The 19,622-nt window shown below is 41.1% G+C and overlaps 1 protein-coding gene across 3 annotated transcripts in view; it reads right to left on the minus strand.

Moving 5' to 3' along the window:
- The window catches only part of KIAA1549 (KIAA1549 ortholog), a 155,318-nt gene that overhangs the window by 39,227 nt on the left and 96,469 nt on the right, over positions 1-19,622 (minus strand). For all 3 annotated transcript variants that reach the window (XM_075428455.1, XM_075428454.1, XM_075428456.1), the window contains exons 9-10: positions 12,792-12,969; positions 10,602-10,786 (exon numbers count right to left, since the gene is read on the minus strand). In XM_075428455.1, the coding sequence (XP_075284570.1) occupies positions 10,602-10,786; positions 12,792-12,969 (363 nt within the window). The remainder of the gene's footprint in view (positions 1-10,601; positions 10,787-12,791; positions 12,970-19,622) is intronic.

Raw genomic sequence — 19,622 nt, forward strand, 5'->3', positions numbered from 1 at the left:
AGGTCCTAAATGAAAAAACTGATAAAATGACTTATTAAAAATAATATCCATTATCTGACAAATAGAAATACTAATATGATCACTACTGCAGCAACAACGCTGACAGAAACCCACTTCCCTTTCTTCGAAAAAAAACCCCTACACTTCTGATACCTCACCTCTCAGACTACGGCAACCTTCTGATTTTAACTGGGAACTGATACTGACCAAAATGTACATTTTCAGTGAAAAGTGTCTGAAGGACACTGAAACCCAACTCTGCTTTCTGCAAGATGAGATGGTCAGATCACCGAGACTCAGTGGAACGAATGAATAGTGTTGCTCCAGACTGAAGAAGTTTCCTACATTTTCTTAGGAATTTCCGTGTGCCACCTGCCGCATTCTTCCTTTTCTTTAGGTCAAGTTCTATAGTGTAACAGATTGGATGACCTCTGCTCATCTTAGGACTGGTAGTCAGAATACCACGTGTGGATCAGTCACCTGCTGCTCAACCACTACCAAGGAAATAACACCAGCTCTTCTTAAGAGCACATATGTGCTGATACCGCTACCTGTTTAGGTGCTGAAACTGAGCCTCTTTTTATCACCCTGCAGTGCCTTTACCTAAGCTGAACAAAAGCAGTATCAGCAAAGACTTCATGTTTTAAATGTAAGTTGTTAAAGAAGATTTTCATTTGCTTTATCTTTATATATTTGCAAAAGGGAAAAGGTAAAACCTAAATGAGTTTGTCTAACACATTCAGAAGACATTATGTTATTATACAAATGCAGATCCTGCTGAATTCTAAAGGGAAAATGATTTCAAATTGGTAAGTCAAGGCAGTGTTTCAATATTGTTGTTACATACTGAATGAAAAACAAGTATTCGAAGCTCAATCCACAGAAAAATCAAATAATTTCTGCAGAAGCCTAGAAACAAAGTCTGCACCTTGGTCAAGAATTCTTCCATGAAAGCAGCCAATAGTTTCAGTACTGTTTGAGTCACAGAAATGTAACATCGCTGCCAATATATTGTTTTGCTAGATGCAGAGACACACCAGGAATGGCAACAATCTGTTTTCTCAAGAAAGTGAGTACTGCACACACAGGTCAGTGAATAATTTCAGCAGAAAGCAGAAGAGAAGAAATACACTTACTCCGTATTCTTCCTGTAGTTCTTACAAGTGGCATTTGAATTTGGACATAATATGAAGAATAATATATTAAGACATTTTTCTATTGTTTTTCTACCACAGTCTTGCCTTGTTCCTTGTAGAGACACATGCATTGAGCAGATGCTGTTAAAATACATTTCTAAGGAAACAAAGGAGCTAAGCACGATTTCAAAAATAGTAGTCTGGGTTGGTACATAATCTACGAACAGGACAGGCATTCCTGTAAAGAAGTCCTGCTGACTTACGACCTTAGTAACATGCTAGCATGTGAAATGACAGGATAAAGAAACTTTACAGAAAAAAGTATGTTTTCAAGTCTACTAGTTTAAATGCAGAACGGCAACGAGAATTAGCGTTCTTCACAGTAATGGGGGTTGAAGATGTAATTTAAAATCTGATTCAGGCTGGCTTAAAGCTATTAGACATCACAAACTGCCTTCCACAACGTAAGATTCACACACCAAACCCTCCTCCGTACTCCCAGGGCACCATTGCACAGGGTACTGTGAACTCACTGCACTACTCATGATGCCCCAGTAAGGACAACCATTTGCAGCTGCTGGTGTGCTCACTAGCGTCTTCTTAATTTTAACTCGTTTTTTTCACCATGCTTCTACTACCCCTTCCAAGATGTTGCCTACTTCTTCCTCCCATGAGGATCATTCATCCGTCCTGTTTGCAGTGATTGTTCCACGAGATATTTAAAACACCTACCAACAAGTAAGAATTTAGAAGTACGCACGTTCACCTTTCTCAGTCTCATTTGCCTGTTCAGCTCATTCTTCTAATATCATTCCCACCCCTTACGCGCATCAGTATACCCGCTGTATTTTTGTTTACATTGCTGTCCTTACAACCTAAAACCCTCTGGGATCACAGCCAGGGACTGTTTGTGAAGTATGCACACAAATTACACATGTGATTCAATAACAATAATGTGTATCTTACTCAAGACATAAGAAACCTTTGTTGATGAAAAAAGCGTATTAGAAGATCACATAGAAGCAGAGTTCCGTCTCCATAGCCTCCCTCAAAATACTGAAAAAAGATGCATTTGCATTTCTCAAGGTCTTTTCGTGCCATTGACAAATTCCCCTGTGAAATGTGATATGATGCAACCAGCTTGTGGCATAAGCACAAACTCTTTCCCAGCCTACTTTAAAAAAAAAAACCATACTAAGCATCACTTAGAAATGTGCAGAGGGATCCTTCACTGCTGGTGGTTTAGGAAATGTTGTCAAGCACCAAAATAAAAAAGGTCTCTAATTTAAGTATCTTCACTTGATAACCGTGTACATACATAAAAAGAAGTGTATGTGCAACGGCAGTTCACTATATTGCCTCTTAGGTGGGACGTCATCATCCTCCCATCACAGTGGTGTTACAGCCTGTACCCTCTATGGCAAGCCCCATCTCAAAAAGCAGCAGGATTTTGAGATCAGAGGGCCAAAAAAGGGGTTGTCTGTACAAAATGCCGCCCATTTTCTCATCACGGACAAAGCACCTCTTCATACAAATCGTGTCTCACATTTGTCATCACAAGAACAATTCTGTCAACTACCACCACTACTGGGAACAGGTAAAAACAGCTGAGCAAACATGTCCTTGTGAAGAAGAAACATGCTTATAGTTGCATGGGTTTCTACCATCGAGTTGCGGAAAAGTAGTGCACAGTGTAGCCAGTGCTGGCGGGGAAAACCAGAACAAGACAGCGTACAGCCTCTGGGCCTGCTTCCCTCTGAAACGTCAAAACTGTGCTTTACTGCTCACCGCCATTAAATTGTAAGTAAAGCAGGAATCCCACAAAAAATACCACCTCAGGAATTTCGCTCCTGGAGTAGGATTAAAAACAAATAAAGAAACCCCCTAACCTACAAACTTTATAAAGCCTGAAATTCTCAAGACACCTGTTCTGAAATACTTTTTGAAGACAGGTTCTTCTCGTGGATTTTCATCATCCCTCTCCTCCTTTCCGCATTTCTTCTGCCACACTGATATTATTATGACAGCTCAGTAAATTTCACAAAATACAGCAGCGATCACGCTGTTGAAAGCCCGTAACTCTGAGTACTTCTATGCCCACAGGCTGCTGGGTAACAGGCAGAACTTTGTGTCTGAATCACATACAGTTTTAGCCTTCCTTCTCAGACAGAAATGCCGCAGGGTGGATACTATCTTAATCACGGTTTAGTGAGGTTCCTTTGCACACTGGTGGGATGAAAGTGTCAGCAGAAAGTTAGAAAAAGATCACCAACTTTATAGGATAGACAGGTCACTGCTGCGTCTCAGCTCTACCAGTCTTTTGTCCATCAGTTCTGTTAATTACTCCTCCAAGGCCACGTACACATCTCAGACATCAATTGCAACCTTTAAGAGCCATAGCACAACACACCAAAAAAATCACTAATTAAGGAAACTCTTTTCTCAACTTGTGAAGCAGAATACATTCATAACACGGCTCTCACTGGCTAGACAGAGCACATACACAGCACGGTTCAGAAACACTTCCTCTCCACAAATCATGAGAAAAGTGCTAACAGACTTTTAATGTAGAGCATAAGTCATCACTTTTCATTTATTTTTGTGCTGGTATTTTTTTGGGAACAGTGACTCAACAACATTTATATATCTGAAAAGGGTTTAATGCACACAGAAACAAAGTGCATCCATATACACCGCAGAAATAATCTGCTTGTTGAAATGAAGCTACACGTGAGTAGTAACATTAAAACCTTAGGCAACGATGATTTGATGTTGGCCCATTTTCTTGCTCCCAGAACAGCTAAATTCTACAGTAAACTATCTCTTGTAAGAAAAGACAGAATTTCTTTCCCCAGTATTAACCTAGTCTCAGTGGTCTATTATGTTTAGGATGGTATAAAGTTTATTTGTATTTTGAAAATGGATTTTTTTCTTATTGTTTAACTCCTTTTCAAAGGTAGCCACTATATAAATGTCACTCTATAAATCCATGGGTCACCTACATTTTGAACAGCATATTCAGTTCTAATGTCCCCCTCTCATAAATGATGGAAAAGAATTAGAAAACGTTCAGCCTTTTCAAAGGCTAGCAGTTGGCTCAAAGGCCAGAAGGGATAAGAAAGTTGGGACTCCTCCATCTGGAAAAAGAGATGATGGAGAAGGGAATAAGACAGAGATCTGTAAAGCCAGGACTGACAAGGAGCAAGTGCTAGGAATCAGCTCTTCACTGTTACCTCCAGTTCAAGGACTAGTGGCCATCACAGAAAACAAAGAGGTGGCAGGATAAAAGCAAGATGAAACAACATGATGTGGTTCTTCAGATAACACGCTGTGGAAATCCCTGTCGGCAGCTCAGATGGGTTTAGGAGGACTGGACAAGTTCATGGAAGAGAAATCTGTTGAGAGTTGCTAAGTATCACCACTTCCAGAGAAAGTCCCTTAGTCACAAATCACTGGAGGCTGAAGAGTTACTCAAGGCAAAGCATCACGTGTACTTGCCCTGTTCTTCTCCCCTTGCATAGGCTTTTGCTTTTGGCACATGGGCTAGCTGGCCTTTTGGTCTGACCTCAAGACAGCTACTCCAACATTTGTAAAAAAAGCAGATGGAGACATCTTACTTTTTATACCTATCGGTATGAGCAGTATATCCAAGTGTGGTATTCTATTTCTACAATTTGTGAACAGTTAATCCTCATTACAGAAGAAGAGTTCCTACAAAAGAGCTCTTGCAGAGGAATTGCCATCAAAGAAATGTATTGTTGAGAAGTAATTAAGATGTTGAATACTGTGTTCCCTGTTAGAATCCAGCTATTGACTCTGAAGCAGCAGAACCTGTATGCCAATTCTGAAAAGACAACATTTTGGATAGTTAAAGTTGCTATTAGAAATGAATGATAATTGTTATGCAAACAGTAGGCACAGACATGAATCTCTTGCAGAAGCTCATGTCAGTTTGCAAGTAGTTTTTGTGACACTGGTGTCAGCTCCCTTTCTTAACCTAAGTCTCTTTTGACTGGAATTATTCTGCACTGCAGAGCTATTGCCTCGATGTTATACAGATGAACAAAAACATTATAGGATGTCAAAACATCACAAGAATTCTTTGTATCAGGAGTAGAAGCCTAGCATTTAGCCTCCAGCAGGGCTAGCCTCTTTGATCCTGGGAACATCCAAGAGGTAGTCTACCAAATACGCAATAATAAGCAAAACTCTCAATTCAGAGGTGCAAAGTTACACCTGACACATGAGATTCAGATATCAGATGTCCCTGCTAGGGGAGAAAAACAAAAACCCACACAAGCCTCTCTCAGACATCCTGCAGCATGCATGACTCGTGACCTGCAACCATGAACGACACATGGGGGTCTGGCTGGCTGTCAGAAGCAGCACAGATTAGAGCAGACACAAAAGAGCTGGTAACGGTCGCCAGGTGATTACACGGTAGCTGAGGTTTGGTGGCACACGATGCAAACTGGCAGCTCTGACACTCAAGGAGAAGGTGGGGTACTGTCTGCTTTGCCCTAGACTTCGTGGGGACCTCTCCCACACATGAACACACACACAGGAGCAGCACTCAGCTGGGGAGATGTGTTCAGCCTTTAAGAAACATAGTGGCATGCAGAGGGCCCCAGAGACAAGCGACTCCTGGCTGGAGAAGCAGGCTTTTTTCCCCTCGGGTTTTAGGATGTGGCCTTGGAAAAACTAGGAGCCAAGTATGCAACTCAGTCCAAGTTAACACTGCAAAGGCAATGACTTCAGCATGCCCTGCATTTTCAGGAGAACATCAAAGATCTTCTAAATAAACCATAAATGAGCTTGTCCACAAGTGTGAGATTCTTGTCAGTAGGGCAGGGAGCCTTTCCACGAATAACTGTCTAGAGCTGAAACTACCCCTGAAAAGTCCTAGCAAAAGATTTGATGCCCACAGAGAAAGAAATAACATTGCCAACTCTGTTTGCATTACAGATAACATGCAGAATGTTTATCTTGCTCTCTGGGGAAGAGGAAAGGGGTTGACTGTGTTTTCACACAAAAATGTCAGTTGGCCAGTACAGACCAGAATGATGGTTTGGCATTAAAGATATTTATGCATTTTTTCCATGAAGAAGAAAACTAACCCATGGCAAAAAATCAGTTGCCCACAAAAGGCACAGCTTCTTCTCAAGAAAAAAACTCAGGTTGGAACGTTGTGGTGGATAAAGGCAACGGCAAGAGAGAGAATTCTGTAATTTAAAAGTGACACTTCTGCACCTTTTTACTTCTGAAACCAAAGAAATCTTTATTCATTTCAACAATCCAGATCACATCAAGGTGAACTTCCAGTAGGATGCTACGGCTTACAGAACAGGTCATGAATACTTGATATGCCCTTTAAATACCTTAGTTCCATCTCTCGAAAACAATTATCCTTCACAGACCAATGAATCTTGCATAGAAATTCACTGCTCTGACCTGCTTCCTTAGCTCCCAGTTTAAAATGGGTCCAAATAACTTTGATCTAAGCATGTTTTCTCATCTAATCTCCAGAATGAGAGAGGTAATCTAAAATTTGTCAGGTATTGTCAATCCTGCTTTAAGGCAGAGGGATACACTAGCTAATTAAAATCTCTTCAAGGTCCATTCTTCTCTTTATTACTTTATCTTTGAACCTGGTTTTGCTAGCATCAGTTCCCACAAAAGCTTTCTTTCTTATGTATTTATGTTTACACTCACTGAAGTAGCAGACTTCTGAGACCATCCAGAAGTAAACCACCCCTCAGTACTGTTTCAGTTTAGGCTCTCTATATATCCTTTGCAGAAGATAACATTATGAGTGTTTTTAAAAAGGAATGTTATGCCATCCTGCCTGCAGGACGCTGATCCTGTGATGAAACCAGAAGGTCAGGTGGAGAGAACAGAAACTGGTAGAGTGGCACAGTACAGCTAACCCACAGAACAGGCCTTCGCTGAACACAGTCTACCCTGCCCAGGTCATCACCTTAGAAGAAATACTATCTTTGCTACTATCTATATTATCTTTGAGAGTGACAAGCAGCAAATCCGGAATCGATTATCGGCACATAAAGATGATGCAACCTCGGGTACTTCTATGGGTTTGTCACCGCAGGATCTGAATATTTCTGAACACAGCTACGCCTGCTGAAGTGGGAAAAACGCTATTACTGACAGTCGCAAGTGCGGGACTGTGACCCAAATATTCTACAGGGCTGTCCACAGAGCAGATACACCAACCTTTGGCCAGGGACCAACACAGGTTTGCTGTGCTGGCATGATATGCTGGCCAGTGTGAGCTGTTGGGTAACGCAGCTGCCGGGTGATCTCTACCTCACTGAGGTGTGCCCAGGCAGCCATACCCTCGGGCCACAACATCCAAAAGACATGCAGGGTCTTGTTACCAACAGATAACAGTACTGGTTTGCTTCATCCAAAGACAGACTGTGAGAGTTTGCAGCTTATGACTTCCTTTTAACGATGGTCATGGGAACACAGAAATCATACCTACCCTGTAAAAGTAAACCCTTACATACAGAAGATTAAAATATAAAACTTAAATAATTATATTGTCTGAGTGCATATCAGAATATTTCACGAAAAAGCAGGAGTTTAAAACCAGAATTAAGTGATTATGTGAAAGGCAGGAAGAAAGAAAAGATGGTACTAGAATGACACATGGGGCTACATAATCCAGGATAATCTGTAGTGTCTTTAAAATCTCTCTCTGATGAGAACAACACAAATTTATAAACTGAGAATAAAAAGCTCCTGCAAAACTTATGTTTTACTTAGGCAATCTGCATTACTGTCCGTTACAGAAGTTCTCTCTCTCTCGGTGTTTCATGAACCAGCCTTTTCGTGGCAAAGCCTTTCCTCAGCAGCATGAAGCAAACAGGTTTTCCCCTCACCCCACTCCCAGCCTTCTTCCAGGCTTTCGAGTCACGGGTGACATCATTTGCTATCAGCTGCTACTGTGAATTCTAACAGATTATTATGCTGCCCACTGATCTGCTGTGTCAAAATGGCTAATTAAACACACTGAAAAAACCACTAGTGATACCTCTGGAGACCCACTAGTGCAGTATGATATCCTATTTCTTCTGAACATGAAAAGGGTGTCTCAGTATCTTTCCTTCTGACCAACACACATTTTCAAGTGTGAAACACTGTACACTTCTTACATGGTTGAAAAGAATTGTCTTCTATTTCCAGTATGGATATGTCATGCACATACTAATAAAACACTTTGATATTTATGGATTCCATTTCTGTAGTTACTTTAAAATGTTTTAAAAGATTAATGGAAGTGAGAAAAGCTAGCACTATACATGCATCTTTATGGTTTTTACCAATGAAATATTGATTCCAAAAGAAAAACCCAGATCTTTAACCTAAATATCCTTCCATTTACAGACACCGCACAGGCCTTCACTTTCCTTTGGTACCAAAGTCAAGCTCTATAAAGAGGGAATGGAAATAATTGTGGGTGAGGAGAGGAAGGGGGAGCCCGAGTTCATTTTTAAATTGAGCATATTTACAGATCTAAATCCCTGACCACGTGATTTCACTCCTTTGATCATAGCTTTGAATTTACTGTAATAAAAAGTATAAAAAACACTAACAATTTTAAAGGGCAGAACCAAACCAAATGTCCCTAATCCATTTGCACACTGTTGTGACTGTCTGGGGGTCTTCAGTGCTTGTTAAATCTTTCCTATTCTGACCTGGAATTCCAACCCACTGTTTGAAGACATGAAGAAAGCCCAAAGACAGCCTGCTACTGAGGAAGGCAGCGTGCTACTTTTGTTCTAGATCCTAGGCAAAGGAGGAAAATGGTTTTCAAACTAGATTCTGCCAGTTGTTTAATGTGATAAGTAATAAAAATTTAAGACACTTTTTATTACTTTACCTCATTTAGTATTAATGTATGAGCCATCCACTGTATAAGGACTGGACTAGATGTCCTTACTGGTTCTTTCTAGTTCGCTTACAGTGACTTCCCCAAAGAAGGCAAAGTGACAGGCTTCCTAGGTGAACTGAAATGAGACTTGGATACAAAGAAGTTCAAGGCTTCTGACTCATGAATGATTAAGATGAAGAATACTGTGGAAGCAGTGGAGAAAAACAACTGAGCCTTTCTCCCAAAAGAAAGTAAAACTATGAAAGATGTTTCTGGCCTTACAGCCAACCCAGCCGCTTTCTCACAAAACGCTTGCGACAGCAGAAAGGTACCAAAAATGTATGTGATGAAATAGCGTAACAAGGGTAATGATCCTCTCCTGCCTTTTTTGTATGACCCTTCTCAAATTAGCTGAAACTACTGTGGGGAACTTCTTCAGTCAGAATCTGCGTTACGTATTACCACAGCACAGGTGAAACAAGGTACCGGGGTGAAGTTCATCAAAGGGTACCACTTGTTGCCGACCTCGATTCTGACACGCAGTCTGCAGTGGCAAGACAAGTGGAAGTTACTATTGATTTGTTCTGACTGCTTTGGAAGTGCAACCACTTTCTGCTTCTCTCATCTTTCACATCATTAATTATCTTGAAAGAGAGCATGGTGTACAGACAAGGCTTGTTACGGAGAAAACTGTATGACTGCACATGAGGTGACAGTACAAGAACATGACTACAGTACCACCGGATTAACAGATTATTTTGCCTTTAACAATGCCTCTGAAGGTATTGTCAGTAATAAGCATCTCTGACACACAGACTGGTTCCCTTCAGCTGGAAAAATGAAAAGGAGAATTTGTAACCCTTCAGTCACTTCGACATTCTTTTTACTGAATATATCCTTTGTGAAAATCCTGGATCACGTATTTTTAAATTTACAGTCTTGGGCAGGAAAAAAGATACACTAGTGAATTTCTCACCATCCTCACCCAGTCCTCCAACACTCCAGCCAACACGCTCACACATGCAGTCTCATGCAGATCCACTAATTAAAGTTCTAGTCCTCCAACAGGCTCTCACAATGGCAACACAAGAGCCCCGGCAGAACGCGGAGCGGCAAGGATAGGCTTTAGTAAATCCCAGTTCCAGCATGAGGTATAACTGATGGTGCGGTTCAGCTGTCAAATTATTTTAGCAGAAGCTCTCCAAAGAAAAATTTAACCCTCTGCAGAAAATGAGGTCAGTGATTCAACACTCAGTACATTTCCTTATTCAGTCCTAGCCAAAGCCTTGAAATAAAGTGATAAAGAAAGGTTCCTTTCAGCCTCAGTGCCCACATTTCAGAAGGATGTATCCATCTAATGCAGTATCACATACCTAGGAGAACAAATAAACCACTATGGGATTCTTGACTTCAACTATCATTTGACTTTCTTCCTTTTTCTTAAACCGTAAGGTTCTGAAACTGTGTTTCCACAAGCTATTTAAGGATGCTAGGTGTTCCCTAGACTCTCACATTCATTCATTTATGCTCAGAATACTCCAGCTCCTCTCAGAACAGCTTCCCCCTTTTACCTTCTGTCGCTGCTGAATGTTGCTCATTGTGTCTGGCTGAAACTCCAGTTTGTCTGTTCGACAAAGTTTCCAGTATAAAATAATCATGATCAGGACCACCACCACGACGGGGACTGCCACACCAACAATAATCCATAGGTTGTTACTCTGTGACTCTGAGGTGGACTCCTTCAGCTTCTCCACAGCTGTGAAGTTAAACAGAAGACAGCAATTTTATGTGGTTATGTATTTTTAAATGAGGACACTTCAAGGTAACGTATTTTTATGTTCTTGTAAACAGTAGCTAAGGAATTTATCAGCAACTAGCCACACATCACAGGAAATGTCACACCACTTCCAACTTAAGTGCGCCATGCTCAGGAAGCATGGCGCAGGTGATCAATTGTCCTGGCCTACCTTCTGAAGACCTGTTCTTCAACTACTAATAAACATACACTTCTGCCACATCATTCTATAACCCAAAACTGAGCTGACATAGTGAAATGGGTCCAGAAAAATTACCTCCCACTAACAAAGGCGAGAAGGACTTCCCAATCTTATTGCCTCTATCCTGCTTTAAGCAGTATTACCAGCTGCCTCTTCTCTTTAGTTATACATTATACATTGTTATCTCCCCCAACAATAATCGCAGTCAATCTGAAATCACGAAGACCCTCCTCCTCAAGGTGTATAGTTTCACATTTTTTATTACATTTTTCCTTTATTTGTTTCATTGTCAGTGCGTGAGATTCTTTAGCCCCAAAAAGCATACAAAACTATTGAAAAGTGTAATAAAACCAGTTATGCTTGTAAAAAGTGAACTGGACGAATTGACAAAACTTTAATTTGCTCTATTTTGCACAGTGATTATATGCTAGACTAAAAACCACAGCAGTAATACATTTCTCGTCGAACTGATGCACTTGCTTGAAATGATGTTTTCGAGTTAAAAAGAATATTTCTATCCAATCTTATTTTTATGTATCATTTTTGTTAATAGTCATTCTAATGATGAACCTAGAGATTAAAGGAAAATAACAGAATTCTTACATTTTATACGTCTGACAGCTCATTTATGACATTACATTTTCTGTTATAAAAATAACCTTTTTTTGCCTAGCTTCTTCCAATAAGAAGAAATATTTAAAAAATTGTACGATTCTATGCCTCTTACAAGAACTTTCTAATGACGTGTCAAAGTCTCAACGTGCAGAATAAGCTACACACACTTCACGGACTTTGTTCAACACTTACCGTTTTCAGTAAAGGGAATTTATTCTTGCAACTTTTTTGCATTTCTGTCTGACCAATACTGCAGTCCACTAGCAGATATTAAGCAGATGTATACAAGCTACTGACCTATCTTTAAACTACCATTTTAGTGAAGGACAAAAGTTAGAAACACATCCAGATGTTCCCATTATAACTATTTTCTTTCTTTTCTTTCTGCAGAGAGTTTTAATATCAGACACATGCTAGTTCTGTTGGCAAAATACCAAGCTTCCTGAATAAAGTTGTTATATGACTTTATATGACCTTCCATATTTATTCTGATGTGTATTTAGTAAAAGATCACATTACTTTTATATTAGCTTTATTAAAAGATTATATTACTTACAGATTACTGATGGACAAATAAATAAAAATAAGGTCAATTATATTAACTGAAGGAAATAAACTGTTTCTTTTTGCTTATACCCTCCAAAATGCCCTAATCAGCATTAGCCTACATATTTCACTCACAGACATGATAATTCAGACAAACAAAAAACAGCAACTTGTGTTAACCTTCAGCTAAAGGAAGCACTCATTTCAAGCTGACACCCTCCCATCCCGCAATCGTGAGCTTTGTGCAAGCTCCTGAGCAAGATATGCTGTCAGGAAATACTGGACCAGGAGAAAGAGATGAAAATGGCAAGAAGGTATCTATTTAGTATTTTCTAGTGCAAGCACTAAAGTGAATGCAGTGAGGCTTGCACTTAAGGACCCTGTTGCAACTCCAAGCGCAGCATAATCTTCAAGAAGCAAAGCAACACCACGTAGCTCACTGCAAGACTCCTAAAATTTACTTCCTCAGGAGAGTCAAAATTGCAGCATCCCAAGAACAAAACACTGCAACAGTGGGCACTGTGCAATGCCATAATCTCTAAAGCTAACGCCCCCCTTGCTGTTCCTCTTTGCTGGCATCGAAGTGGATTTCATAAGGCTTACGCTGTGCAACGGTGCCTTCAATGCGGTATCCAAGGATGATCGCGGCTCGCTGGATATCAACTCTGTTCATTAGGTCCGAGCACTTCAGAGCACTGAGTCTCTCTCCATCTTGGTCCTCCACAAAATAGATCAGCTCCACAGGGTTGTCAACACCAACTAACCGTGACACGTTCACAATCTGAGAAGAAATTGGAAAGCTTTTACATTTTAAGTTGTATTTATTTGGGGTCTCATACATTTGGTCTTTTAGTCCTTCCACTTTCTCCCCCTTCCCTTCACAGAGCCTGGACCTTAAGGATGCTTATCCAAAAAGAAACATTTGGAACAGCTTTGCCAAAATGGCATCAGTATCTGTCTTAATTATCACTGTGCGCAATCCTTAGTGCATAAAAAAGATTCCACCTTGTATTATGATGTAGGAATACAACTGCTGTTAAAGAAAATCCCCCTATCCATGACACCAAAGAATATGGTATTATACTAACCACGTAACCGCTGTGAACTGGCACAGTTTGGAAACTCTCCACACCCAGAGAAGTCTGACAGAAGACGTGCCGTGCATAGTGCTCCAAAAGACTGTGCGGCAAAGACAACACACACAGAGGCTAGTTTTCTCGTCTGAGAAGACCTTCAGTCAACGCTGGACAAGTGCAGATATACAGAGCTAATATTCAGTAATAATAATATGCTTCCAAACTAAAATTCAGGATATGTTCACCTAATACTTACACAAAAGATTCAGAGTGGAAGTCTTCCAGCGGAAGACAACGTTGCTGGAATAACACATCGGTGTCTAACTACACAAGTGCTACTCAAGTGCTCCGGGGCCCTGCTAAATCTACAGAAATATCTGTTTGGTATCTGGAAGGAAAGTGTTCAGGGAAGCAATCAATACATTTTTATGGCAAAACTGAAGTTTCAATTTTTTTTTTCCCCTATTTGTTTCAAGACAACATAAAGATCCAGTATTGAAGCAAGAGAACTGCTTTTACTCTAAACATGCCAACACCATGCCACCCTGAAAGCTTCTACTGCCTTTAGCATGTGTCTGTTAGTAGGAGCTACTGAAGAGATTAGTGTGATTGCACTTTTCCTTCTCTAAATATGTACTCTGAATTTGCCTTGGTATTCATGACACACACTTCTTTGCTCCAGTTTTTCCAAACGTTAAGCAGCTACACCGACAAACATCCTGTTAGCTTCAAATAGAACTGTTTGCTCTTTCTCAGCGAAAGCACCTGCACCGTCACCTTTGTTCTCCAAACAGCTCTCCCTGGCATCCACCTCTTCACGAAGCAATGTGTTTGACGCTGTGGGAAGCGATTCTTCCTACCCACTTCTGAAGACGTTAATAAACAAAAGAATGCATGCTATGAGGAAGCCTTGTAGATACTCCCTAACCACCAAATATCTACACTGCATATGAGGCTCACAAAACAATTCTGAATTCCTGTAAAATTAAATCTTATACATAACAACTCTCTGCTGTTTAACCACTTACATGCAATGGTCAGCTCAAGCTAGAATCAGGCCAAACGAATAGCAGGAGGTATTCTATCATGCAAAACAGAGTTTGAAGAGCTCTGGAAGCAACTGCCACAAATAGAGCAACATATTTTGCTTCCTTCAGAATTATCCTTTACTACGAAGTACGTATTTAATAAATCAGAATTTCAAACAATGTCCGTAGGCTTAAAGTAAAGCAAACACACAAATGTTAGCATGTCTGTGGCTTACAAAAGCAAAGCTTTGTATTCTTTTTTCTTTGCTAGTTTCCAACAAAACAATCATGTTGAAGGAAAGCAGTGCAATGTTCTGTCTCAAAAGGGATGATGTTCTGGTCTCTGGGGATATCAACTCAACATGTCCTAAAAAAGCATTTCCCAGGAGCGATAACAGCAAGGTATATAATAATAAAAAAAAAAAAAAAAAAAAAAAAGGGAAAAAAAGAGAAAGCACAATTGTCATGGAAGACTTCTAGGTCAAATCAACGGAAAGCAAAGAATAACGCTGAATGTCAGTCACGTTTGATGTAAGAAACAGAACACCTACAAACAGAGCAGAAAAACATGCATATTTCTGAAACACAGCAAGACCTGCTAACAGGCCCCATTAACCAATGCTGCTTCCCATCCTGAATGCTCTTCACTCTTCTACCAGCTAAGGGGCAACCAATCCCTGACTGCAGGTAACAAAAGAGTATCAATCAATAAGGTTTCAAGACACATATTCAGCAGCTGAAAGGCTGAATCTGTCTTCATGGAACCCAGACATACCATGAGTTAACAAATGTCCACAGCTTCCTATTTCTGCTTCAGCTGGGCTGCCCTCACCACAGCCTGGCTCCGTGCACAGAGCAGCGGGGTCTATGGGCTGGTATTGGATGGACCCTCCCTAAGCAGCACTTCACTCACACGGGGAGTGAGGGAGTTTAAAGGCCATGTGGGACTGAGAGTCCATGGGCTCTTTGTTTAATTTTATGAAATGTCTTTGTGTGTAGCAAAGCTACGGAATCAGAGAAATTTAGGAGATTCTTAAATTGAATTTGTCACACATTTTTATGGTGGTGTGGAGTATCCAAGAAGTACTGTAATTATAGGTGTTCTACACACCAGGTAACAGCCCGAAGCTGGTTGAATGGGTTAAAAAAGGAAACTTCTCCACAGCTGCCTTTAGAAAGGGCGGAGGGGAAGGAGGACAGATTCCAGTGAAGTTGCCACAACTGAAACACTACAGTTTTAACACAGACTTAAAAACAAGAGCATATGGCTCCCTGCGCTGAGAAACAGGGACAGGCAAGAACAGTCAGGAGGGAGATAGGAAGAAGTAGCTGGAGGTATTTCAGCACCAGCATAAAGAAATTCAGTGCAGAAATGCAGTATTCACACCATAACTGAGGGGAGCTGGGTATCGGTTTCTATTCTGGGAAAGCTGATGGCTGAACAGAGTATTCTTGAGGTGAGTATGAGCCACAGCTGGACTCGTACATAAACTCAGCAATTGTGACGCTATCTGTAGTTCAGTTTTCATCTGTGTCACACTGGTTCACAATAAAACTTTTTTTTTTTTTTTCCAAACCTGTGAGTTTGCTGCAACACAAAAAATGGCACACTGCATCTCAACTGTTTTTAAGTCTGTTTATAAACTTCAGATATGCAGCCACTGTGCCCATTTTTTAACACAGTTCCGGTATACTAAGTTTTGTGCCATTTTTCTCCAAATTATACTCTTTGTGCAGCTTCAGATTGGTTTTGTCTCGTGTTTTACAGAGGTGTCTCTATCCTTGAGAGTGCTAAGAATGCAAAGCAGAGTCAGAAATGGTAGTTTCCAGGCATCCAGCCATGCAGCCCATGTGTAAGGAAGCAATTAAGCATTTTACGTTTATATGTTGGCAGTGAGGGATAACACGGGGAGAAGGAGATACAAGAATTTCAATATATGGGAGGCAGAAAAAGGAAAAAAAAAAAAAAGAAAAGATTAATTCAACTTCTGTGTACATAAATGATACCATCTTTGTTGATACTGGATGGGTGTTTAACCTCCACAGACTAAAGGCTTAACTGTGTTCAGGTGTCAGTAAATTTAATTTAAAAAGTGCTTTCAAGAGAATATCATAGGTCAGTGAACAAAGTTGCCTTGGCAACCAAATCTAGTTCATAATTTAAAGCGGGGAAATCCAGGCGGTGGGCAAGCTCGCAAGGCGCTTGCAGCAGGTCGGTCAGCCAGCGGGACATCCCAGCCAGCATGCCCACCAGGAGCAGGGAATCCCTGGGTGAACTGGTTCAGGGGGCGCAAGCGTAACTTTGAAACAAGCAAACACGCACACACACAACCTCCAAAAATGCACGTACGAGGATTATTTTCCCTTTTTCACTATGCTTGTCCTCAGATTCTGCTTTCTGCCTTATTAAAAGTACGATTGCAGCGTCTGGGCAATGAAGTCCAGCTGTGCTGTGGTCTGCACGGTTCCGCAGACAACGCAACACAACAGCTACACGCAACGGGCACCGCGCGTCGCCCGCCCTGTGTCAGGGAAAGCTCTCCCCGCGAGCGGCGAGGCCGGGCAATGGCGGCGGGGCTGGCGCGCTCCGGCTGGGGCCGCGCAGGGCAGCCCTTGCTGTCCTTGCACTGAACACTCGCCCGCTTCGGCGGACGCTCCTCGCGCTGAGCTGGGGAGGCCGCTGAGCGCAGCGAGAGGGCCAGGGCGCTGCAGGCGTCGCCAAGGGAATTCCCTCCGTCGGCCAGCGAGCAGCCGGCTGGCAAACAGCCATCAGCACAGGCCACGGGCAGGCCGACAGAGGGGCAAAACGCCGAGGAGAAGATGATGCAGCAACAGAGCAAAGGCTCTGTTTGAAACCTGAACACTCCCAGCAAGGCTCGGCCTTTGCTCAGTTTACACACCTGGGAGAGACGGATAAGCTGCCGGCAGAAAAGCAAGAGGACAAACCTCTGTCTTAATGAAAAACTCAATGCAGTTACATCCCCTTGTAGCTACTGCTTCCCCCACACAGCACAACCACAGCGTTGCCTCCTAACGTGTTCTTTAAATCAGAACATTGCTCTTCTGTCACTTAGTAGGTTCACCTTTTCACTTTCTACTAGGTTCAAAAGACCGAGCATGCTGAAAAGAAGGAAAATTTATTTTTGCATTAACTTCTGGTATGTTTTTGAACTACAATTAAGTCATTTAATTCCTAAAAAAATTTAATGAGTTATGATAAACTATTGACAAAATATAGCACGGGGCCTAGCCTCTGCAGACACAATTCAAACTGCATTAAACATGTGCCTTTGATTTGCAGCAAAAGCAGATACATATTAAAAATATCTATGATTTGCTCTGTGAAACATAAATATGAGCATTACACAAAAATGAACGGAACTATCTCATGTATAACAGTCAGGTGTGGGACTTCAGAGGGTTTTTTCCACGTAATGATTATAGGCTTTTTGGTTTTTAATCGTGGAGGGCCACCTGTTAAGAGGAGAGACAGGCAACCTGGGGACCAGGGGGATGGGACACGACGCAGACGGGACATGTTACCTGGGCGCCCTACGTAGTCCAAAGCTCTTATTCAAAGTGTCCAGAATTAAAGAGTAATTTTTAAAATTCAATTCAATGAGTAATTTTTTAAATTCTTAGATCCTAACACGTGCTTCTAGAAATGAAATCTTAACCTCACCAGCTACCACTTCTGTTCTCTTAGTATGTGAAAGGAAACTAATTTGCCTGCAGCAACGTTCACAAACAATTGCTTCACCTTCTGACCCTCAGTCCTGATTTTCCACAGAGCTTAGAAATGTCCGATTTCAATACACAATAAATACCTTTCACCTCAGGAAAAACTCAGGTCTATAGGGGCTCAGCACAAGTGAAATGTGTGGCTAGCCTTTCCTGGACATGTGTGTGTCCTGCTAATGAACGTATCCAACACTTCAGTGTTACTGGCAGCTTCTGTTCTTACTTTCACTATTGTAGCAGTCACTGGTTTGTGTGCAAGAAATATATATAGGCAGATCTGAATATAAAGCACAAAGAACATTAACAGCTCTCCCTGAAGACACAAACAGATGCATATATACAACACACTTCAAACACAGCTCATACACTTGGCTATGAGGAACAGAACTAGTAGCAGTAAAACTAAAAGGTTTATTGCAAATGACTATGGATCAGATCCTCAACTGACAGGGGAGCATCCTTGAAAGCAACTGTCCTCCACTGAGAAGCCCACTACCAGATGCACCACTCCAGCTGCCCACAACAGCCTCCCAGACTGTCACACCTACCACAGACCTGAACACCCTGTCAAAGCAAGCTACCAGGAACCTATAGTACCTGATGGCACCTATCATTCTCGTGCAGGAAAACAGGACACCTATCACAGACACCTAGCACCAAGGTATCTCCTTGAGCCTTCCTTCTTCCACATCTCCTTTATTACAGTGCTAACCCTATCTCACAGCATGGGCTGTGAGCATCTGGAGAAGCCCTGTGTTATGTGGGATGGTATGATGCACTGACCGTAACTAAGACGATCCTCCACTGCCCAAAGATAGCAGTTTGCAGACTCTTTGCACTAATTAAGCAGCGTAAATGAGCAGCACTGCTGTTTGTAACCTGACCTGCAGACCTCATCTTATGTCCCAGTAAGTAATACAAGCTGTAAGAAAAACACTGTATTTTCACTTTCTGAAATACTATTATTTTAGAAAGGACCTGCTTGTAATTTTGTGAGTGCAAAAATAAATTACCTGAGTTTTATTATGTAAAATAGTAAAACTGTAATCTACATGTACACATTTTACAGGCTGTGGCATCTTTGCTAGCAACATAAGGAATATTTATTTAATTTGTATGCAAAGGGAGGTCTGAGGCATAAAGAACAAAGAGCAATAAGAGGTGTTGGGAATAGAAGATCTAAAGCAGACATCTATTTACAGCAATTCAACACTGCACAAAAGAAAAATAAAATAAAATCTCTGTTACTGAAACAGATGTTTCTGAGACAGGAAAACAAAAGTAAAATACCAACATCTGGAAATCTAAGTGGCAGCAAAAACTGCAGATTAAATTAAATAAAGATAATAGGTCTGAACTACTGGAAGAGCATCTGTGAAGTAAACCAACTGTTGGTGAATTAGCTGGAAAAAGCAGTATCTGAGAAGATGAGCCACTATAAAGTATTTTGGCTTTCAGTTTGTTGAGCTGACTAGAACGAACATGTGTGATAATTTAAAGATTAAAACTGAATATCCAAGTCTTTCTGGACATTATGTGAATAATTCCACCTGTGACAAAACCATAAAGCAGCACTGGAATCCAGATAG

Source organism: Opisthocomus hoazin, chromosome 8 (genome assembly GCF_030867145.1).
Source record: "Opisthocomus hoazin isolate bOpiHoa1 chromosome 8, bOpiHoa1.hap1, whole genome shotgun sequence".
NCBI lineage: Eukaryota > Metazoa > Chordata > Aves > Opisthocomiformes > Opisthocomidae > Opisthocomus > Opisthocomus hoazin.